Below are 8665 nucleotides of genomic sequence, written 5' to 3'. Positions count from 1 at the left end.
AATTTAGTTTAGTTTTTATAATAATTTAGTTTAATATAATTTTTTGAACACCATTAAAATATGCTAATTAAACATCCAATTTTAGTAAAATAAGTGATTCAATGTTGTCGTGTAAATGTCCAATATTTATCCGAATAAAGAACATGTAGTAATATTTTAAAGTTTTTTCTTGCATATTATTATAAGATAATCTATTAAAAACTAATTTTTAGAATAATCATCTCCAAAATTATATCAGAAATAAATTCTGATTAGTCACCAGCATAAAAAAAATTATGTTAATAATGCATGTCGATTTATTAATATTTTAAATGAATGTTCTCTATCTAAGATTAGATAATAATTGAATTTGAATTTGTGTATGACACGATTTAATTGACTAATTGGATTGCCGGATAAATAAATGATAAAGTATGATTGTTGGAAAAAATGTAGAAGAAATTTTAATTGAAGGTTTTGAAGACATTTGTTTGGAGTTGGAAACTGTAAAACTGATAGCAAGTAACACTGACCACCGGCTCTTTGACCGATGAAATTGAAACTTGAAAGCAATGGCATGGCGTCGCTGTCACATTTCCTGTCCGTGTCAAGATTCAATCGCAAACCTAACTGTGAATCCAATGGCCACAAATCTTCTTAGAATCCCACGGCTAACTAAAAGGTAACGTGGTCGATTCAAAAACCAGAACTCACCTCTTATTGCGCATCTGTATCATTATCATTACATAAAGATTTTTCTTTATTATTATGAAAATTATATAAAATACAGTTTTTAAAATAAATTATTAATAAATAAAAATAATATTGTATTGTAATATAAATTATTTATTATAAAATTAAAAATATTTTATATATTTAAAATATTTATTTATTTAAAATTTAAATATATTTTATATGTTCATTTTAATTTTTAGTTGTACATAATAATTATTTAATACTGTATTTGTAGATTTTTTGAGTCATACCAGACGGACGTTTGAGATATTGGGTGCAATTCCAATTAGGGGTCTCTGTTTCATTCATGTTGAATGTAAGATCAGTGTTGTTAGGTGTGAGGAGAGGGACTCGTATCAAGTTAGGATGACGTCAGACGAGAGTGTGGGAAAGTCTCTAAGTTGATGATACTGAACTCTAATTGGGTGGCACCAAGCATGATCAAGATAGAGGTTCCTTCTTTGGACAACGTTGGGCGCCACTAAGATGATGTCAGGGTGAATTAGATAGAGACTCTCTATTTGATATAAGGTTGAAAATAAATTTTGTCACACTAGGCACAATGTCCAAGGAGGTCTCCACCTTGGTCATACTAAACACAGTTTGGATGGTGCTAGGCGTGAATGAGACAGAGAGTTCCCTACCTCGATAGCATGAGGCACAAGGTATGTTGTGTTAGGCATGGGATGTCTGAATGATTTGTTGATGTTTTGGTGTATTTTTATGATGAACGTGAGTAGATTATTTTATTGCATGTAATATGGTGTATGATGATTATAGTTTTATGTATATTGATCTAAGATGATATATATATGTGTGTGTGTGCGTGTGTGTGTGTGCGTGTGTGTGTGCGTGCGTGCGTGTGCGTGCGTGTGTGTGTGCGCGCGTGCGTGTGTGTGCGTGTGCGTGCGTGCGTGCGTGTGCGTGCGTGCGTGTGCGTGCGTGTGTGTGTGTGTGCGTGCGTCTGTGTCTCTGTGTGTGTGTGTGCGTGTGTCTCTGTGTGTGTGTGCGTCTGTGTCTCTGTGTGTGTGTGCGCGTGCGTCTGTGTGTGTGTGTGTGTGTGTGTGCGTGCGTGCGTCTCTGTGTGTGTGTGCGTGCGTCTGTGTGTGTGTGTGCGTCTGTGTCTCTGTGTGTGTGTGTGTGTGTGCGTGTGTGTGTGTGTGTGCGTGTGTGTGTGCGTGTGTGTGTGTGTGTGCGTGCGTGTGTGCGTGTGTGTGTGTGCGTGTGTGCGTGCGTGTGTGCGTGTGTGTGTGTGTGTGTGTGTGCGCGTGTGTGCGTGCGTGCGTGCGTGTGTGTGTGTGTGTGTGTGTGTGTGTGTGTGTGCGTGCGTGTGTGTGTGCGCGCGCGCGCGTTGATTTGGGAGAGTGTTGATACGTCATGTATGGATGATGTTGTTGATCTCTATATACATTAACTAAGTGTGATGTATGTTGAGGTGTAAATGTTGAGAATGTGTTATGACATTAATGCACGATTGACTAACTTAAGACTTGAGAGATGAAATTGTTTTTGAAATTTGAAGATTTCATATAATGAATCTTGGAATGGTGCTTGAGTATACCATTATTAGAAAACCTGTCATGAGTTGGTGTGTCTCTTGGAGTGGGCTTTAAGGTATGTTAAGTCTCTTCTAGATCCTTAATTAGTTAGTAGTTGAGTAAGGTAGGAGGTCGAGAGTACAACATTTAACCAAATACCTAGAAAGATTATGTGCTTCCTTAAGGATAATTAGTCGGTGAATTCTATATGCGACTTGATAAATCATGACAAGGTCATGATAATCCTATACCTAGTTGTACTATTCTTAACGGTAAAATCGTACTTTACTAATGTTAGTGACAAAATATGAGAAACCAAAGGAGAGATTGTTATCCCATTTTGTTGCGCTCGAGTCCATGCTTCGAATGCAAAAATGATTGGGTTGATTTGATAGAATGAAATCACTTATATTGTTCATGTTGTTAGGATATCACCATATATAAATGTGTGGTGATGCATTATTTGAGATGTATATGCATATGATGTATGTTGTGGCGTATTCATATGCATTGTTGAATGTCTTGTTGACATGGTTGGATAAGATATATGTTAGCTTTTGAATGTTTAGCTTTCATATATATTTTTGGTATATGACGTAAAGTTGTTTTCTATACTTACATGTTTTCAAACAATAGTTTACCCTTTTATTTTCATGTGATTTAGACTGCAATGGACTTACATTATATATGAGCAGATTAAGACTAGGTTGGAGTAGCAGTTGTAGGTAGATGAAGGGACCTTTTTGTTGGTGTCGAAACTACTTTATGTAACTTGTATAAGTGTGCTCGACCAACACTAGGTTCTACAGTTTACCTTCAGATTATTGCATATACTTGTATATGATTTATACCAGTACAATGTTTACACTTTTATATTTATATTATATGTATGTCCATATATCTGTTAGTTGAACTTTTATAATTCTAGTAGACTAGTTTTCGCTGCTAATAGTGATTTCACATAGTACAATGACCATGGCGGGTCGTTACAATATTTGTTGTTGTTTTAGAACCTTGAGGTCAAGGGGACCCTGAGAGTTAAATTGTCTATGAGATAGTTTCAAAATAAGTTAAGTTTGTTCAACTTAAGGAAGGATATATAAGGATTTTCTTAAAACATGAACCTTATAAGTTCATATTTTAAGAAAAACTATAGAGAAGTTCTCTAGAGCCAAACTTTTTTCTTCCTTTTTTTTTTTTCTTATTGAGACATGTTTTCAATTCTTCCCTACAATTGATCCAAGGTGACTAGCTAAGAGATCCAAGCTTGTGGAGTATAAAAGATCTCAAGTCAGAGGTCATGTTGAGTTTTGTTCTTCTCTTTTTCGTCTTCTCAGTTGAATTGATTAGAGGTGAGGTAAACTTTGTAATTTGAATGATTTGATGTTGAATGCTTATTGTTGTGGTTTGAATTCATCATTTACATGATTGAATTGGTGAAGATTATGAATCAAATGTGTTATAGAAATTGCTCTTGAAATGATGTTCTTAGGTCACTTTAGAATTCTAAATTTGATGGTTGCATGGATTGTTTTGGATTGACTTGGTATTGTTCAAGGTACATAAAGTTGTATGTTGGTTATCATGTTGCGTGGGATGTTTGGATTTGTAGGTTTGAGCTAAATGAAGGTTTTGTTAAGTGCAAAATTCTTCATTACGTTAGGTGTGCCTTTAGAGTGTTAGACGTGGCTCAAGTCAAGGGTATTCTGTTTCACTTGTGCTAGGTGCAGGATTGGTAGCATTGAATGTAAGGAAACAGAATCATCTTTATCTAAATTGACGTCAAGCGCCTGTGGAGTGACATCGGGTGTGAGTCAAGTAGAGACCCTTCTCTTGATTGAGGTCGAATGTGAATTTTGTCACAACAAGTGTTAGAGATTGAGAGACTCTCTACCTCATCCTCATTGGACATGAGAGCATTGGTGCTAGTCATGGGCAAGATAGGAAAGTTCTCGTCTTAATAGGACCAAGCGCATTGTAAATGGTGTTAGGTGTGAGTTGTGTGATAAAAATGTGATGTTTTAAATTATTTAACAATTGAAGAGTGGTGATTGAATTATGTGATGAGTGTTATATGGTGATAACTCATTATACAGTAAGTTGATATAATGCGTAGTGATGTTTATGTTGTCAAGTTTTTAAGCAAATGGATGATTAAGTTACAAAGTTGTATGATGCTATAGTTGAATAAGTTGTTAAGCATGTTGATGGAATCTACCAAAGGTTGCACTTGGAAGAATTCAAAAAATAAAGAAGATGCATTAATTTGCATGACAAAGCCTATGGAGATATATCATCTAGTATTATTTTCTACATGTTGATGAAGACTTGAGTCTAATTTGAAGATAATACGATGAGTCCAAATTCACATGATCAAGAAAAAGAAGCATTGATGGGTTAAAGTTTAATTAGTTTTGGGGGTAAATAGTTGCCTAAGCCTAATTTTTTAACTATTAATGTAATTTTTGTATTTCTTTATATTTAGATAATTCTTATGTTTTTTTTATATGTACATAGTTTATATATTTTTTCATATTGTCTAGGTCAATTTTTAGTGTTTTTAAGCTTCCTGAACCATAATGTTAGTGGGATATTGAGGAGTTAATTCTAGTAAAAAATAAGCGTTAGTGAGAATTTATTTCTTAGTGGAGCCTTAGTGAAAATTTACTACTTGTTGCCTATCTAAGCCTCTAAATAAAAACCTCTCGTAAGATTCCAAGGTAGAGAATTGGATTAATCATAATTTGTATCTTTTTGCAAGAAAAAAACATAAAAGACTTAGTGTTGCAAGCTAATATCGTGATAAACTCATACCTAAGTTATTGTACATTGACAAGAATATTAGACATTCTAGTTTAAGTGGTGAAACCTAAGAAATCAATTTAAGTTGTATACATGACACTTCATGAGGCCTAATACTATCTATAATTGATCCAATTATGATATGTAAGATGACGTAATTCGGTAAGATCAAACCACTTAAATTGTTCACCTCTATTATAAGAGATTTTTATAATTGATATGCGCAACGATGCATTAGTTGCTTATTGATGGTGATGTTTAAAATGTTGATATGATGAGGTTGTTAAGATGTGTTGTTGAAAGTTGTAGGTGTTATAGTTGATGATAGCTGAAGTTGTGATTATAAGTTAGTTGTTACTTAATTTGCTTATGTTGACAATTTATAATATTATGTGTGACTGAACTATGATAAATGTAATAATTTGTCGAATCATTATAAATTTTAATAAATATTTCAAATTTAGTAAGTTTATTTCATAAATTTTAACTGAAAATTTAACTTTCAATCAAATAATCAACTATATTTTTGTCAAACATAGCTTGATCATATACATGAGAACTGGAAGTAGTATTTTTTTCCTATGTTCAACAAACATCAAAAATAATATAAACTCATTAAAGGCATCTCATCTTATACCCGGTTCTGTTTATTCGATAACATTTGTATAGATTTTCTTTTTTGATTAAGAAAACATGCATAGATTTTCATTCCTTATAAACTTCTGTGTAAACTATTAAATAATATACCAATCTTACTGTTACTTTTTTTTTTTAAATGATTCGGATATATTTATATCATAATTAATGAGAACTTATAAATTAAAGATAAATTTTGCTTAACTGTCGCAATTTTAAAAATTACCAATCAAAACCAGTTGAATATAATTTCCTTTTAGACCTAGTATACTGCAACAAAACTAGATATTAATTGAACCTAAAAAAATTAGGACATACCATATTGCTTATGCCGCAATCTCTTTTGAAACTTTGTATCATACCCTACTAATTTCTGAATTTTGAAATATATTAATATTTCCTCCCATAATATCTGAAAAAAAGAAAAAAAGAATTAAGATAACCTTTGAATACTTAATCCAAAAAATGTGATCATTGTGATTTTTGATTAAAGAACCTTTTCTAGAAATGGGACCTACCACAAGTAGAGAGTTGAGTTATAGAATCAAACTCATAAAGTAAGGTGATAAACAAATGCGCAATATTTGACTGCTTGGATAAAGAACTGTAGTTGTTGGTTGAACAATGTTAACCAAAGCAAAGCAACATGAATAATCAAAGGGGGCCACAGGCCACTCATGTTGTTTGATGGGAAAACAATAAAAAAAAAATGGAAAATACTGTTTGTGCTCACAAAGCAATCAGCACTATGGATCAAATATTGAAGACCACGTAGATAATCTTTGAATTGGAGCAATCTAAGTCAATCTATAATATTTTCGAATATTAATTTACGAGGTCGGCTATACTATATTGCACTTGATTTTGGTAACTGGGTTTTGAGGAAAGGAAGAAGAAATTTTTTAGACAATGTTAGGCATTAGCAGACTTTGACGATGAATCAATGTTTTGAAATTGGGTTAGTATTAAATCGGTAGTCTCTGGTTTGAGATTCAATTTTATCGCAATTGAATCGTGATTGAACTGATAATAATTAAATAATATATTTTTATTAAATTGTAATATAACATATAATAATCAATATAATATTTATTTCAGAACATCAAAAATAAATATTAAACATTAATTATTAAGTATGTATTAGTAAAAAGTTAGCTTAAAGAGGCTATTGCATATTTCCACATGATTTTCGTTGATTTTTTTTTTTGCTTGTTTTTTCTCATTGACTTTAAGGAGAAACGTTAATCTCACATTGCTGCCATAAACATATAATTGGCTTCATCACATTGAAAACAAAAGTCTCACATTAACTATGCAATTGTGTTGCATTGTAACCTTGAATATAATGTTTTTGCTCAAAATATTGAGACTAGTACAAGTCTCACATCAGTGAGTGCAAGTGTAATATTCTGTTATCTTCAATTAAGAACAATCTGATTTACCAAATTCAATGAAAATAACAGTCTTATTTATATAATTTCATTTTATAGCATTGTTAGCAATAGTCCCACATCGGTGTAGCATTAAGCTTGACAAGGTGATTGTTTCTAGTTATATAAGACGCCTTCAATTGACAAAATATTCAGTTCTCCCGTAACTTTGGTTGTTAAAATTTTTAATCCATTATGAGACATTTGGTTCACTTGTCTTACAGCTTCAGTTTTACATCTCTTGTGTGGACCGGTTCTCATCCATTGAGGTCTATGGTTCACTTGTTTTTTACTCTCAGTTTTACTTCTTTATGGACCAGTGATAAGATTATCAGTGATGTTTTGGGCCGGTAGGTAGCGGTTAATTAATTAAGATTGTTTTAAATGAATGAAATCAATAATCATAAAAAAAATTATAACAAAAAAAAAAATAATTTTTTCTGGTCTTGGAACTTGATAGAATGGGTCCCCTACACATATAAGAGCCAAAAGTCTGTTCACTGAGTGAAGAAAAGTGATGGCTTCTAATTCTATCTCCCAAACGGCTTCAATGGCCACAGAAATCTGCACCCAAATAGCTTCCATATTCTCAAAGCCCACCCATCCATACCCAGACCCATTAAACATCTTGGTGACCGAGCTCTCCTCTGTTGCTTCTCGAAAAGGCCGAGTTTTCCTTTACGGTGTTGGGCGTGAGGGCCTGATGCTCAAGGCACTCTGCATGCGCCTCTTTCACCTGGGCCTCTCGGCCCACCTCGTCTTCGACATGACAACTCCTCCCATTGCTGCCAATGACCTCTTGATCGCCTCTGCAGGTCCTGGTGGCTTCTCGACCGTGGATGCCCTCTGTGCAGTGGCCCGTTCCCACGGAGGAAGGGTGCTGCTCCTGACAGCCCAGCCCGTGACAGGGTCGTGTGTGAAGTATGCTGATGCTGTGGCTTACGTGGCAGCACAGACTATGGCCGATGATAAGGACGCAGAAGGGGATGTGAAATCTCGACCGCTACTTCCCATGGGAAGTGTGTATGAAGGAGCTTTATTTGTTTTATTTGAGATGGTGGTTTACAAGTTGGGTGAGACCTTGGGTGAGAGTTCTGATGCTGTTCGATCTCGCCACACTAATCTTGAATGAAATGATTATCAATTTGCTATGAGTTATATAATGAGAATAGGATGGTTATATCTTCCAGAAAAATGATCTTTATTTATACAAAATTTGTATGTGAAAAATTCTACAGATATAACTTTAAAATTATGTGAAATATGATTGTGCTAAGTGTTAGGCTAAAATATTGTTCTATGTTTGTTTTTATTGATTACTATTTCAAGGTACAATAGTACTTTTTTTTTTCAATGAAAGAATTTACATACAGGATCGGGTCGATGAATTCTATTACATAACAACTGTGAATAATAAAATGTCATATTTTTTTTAGTAAATAAATTGTATTTTATCAACGATGACTAACATAAATGATAAATAACTAATTTTATTTATTTATTTTATAATATTATAAAGGACTTAATTCTTAATTATGTATAAGA

The 8665-nt window shown here is 33.4% G+C and overlaps 1 protein-coding gene across 1 annotated transcript; it reads left to right on the top strand.

The window, feature by feature from the left end:
* The first annotated feature begins 7302 nt into the window (after window positions 1–7302).
* On the top strand, window positions 7303–8396 carry LOC109805253 (Sugar isomerase (SIS) family protein). Its single transcript, XM_020367273.3, has one exon. It carries the CDS (start codon window positions 7638–7640, stop codon window positions 8250–8252), a length of 615 nt encoding a protein of 204 aa, XP_020222862.1. The 5' UTR covers window positions 7303–7637; the 3' UTR covers window positions 8253–8396.
* Window positions 8397–8665: the final 269 nt, after the last annotated feature.

This window comes from Cajanus cajan, chromosome 7 (genome assembly GCF_000230855.2).
Source record: "Cajanus cajan strain Asha chromosome 7, NIPB_CcT2T_4, whole genome shotgun sequence".
NCBI classification, from domain to species: domain Eukaryota; kingdom Viridiplantae; phylum Streptophyta; class Magnoliopsida; order Fabales; family Fabaceae; genus Cajanus; species Cajanus cajan.
The sequence above is the reverse complement of the archived record's forward strand: the minus strand, read 5'-3'. Positions and strand labels throughout refer to the sequence as shown.

What these genes read in the sequence shown, in the direction of transcription:
- LOC109805253 (XM_020367273.3), top strand. Translation starts at nt 7,638, where the DNA reads ATGGCTTCTAATTCTATCTCCCAAACGGCTTCAATGGCCACAGAAATC.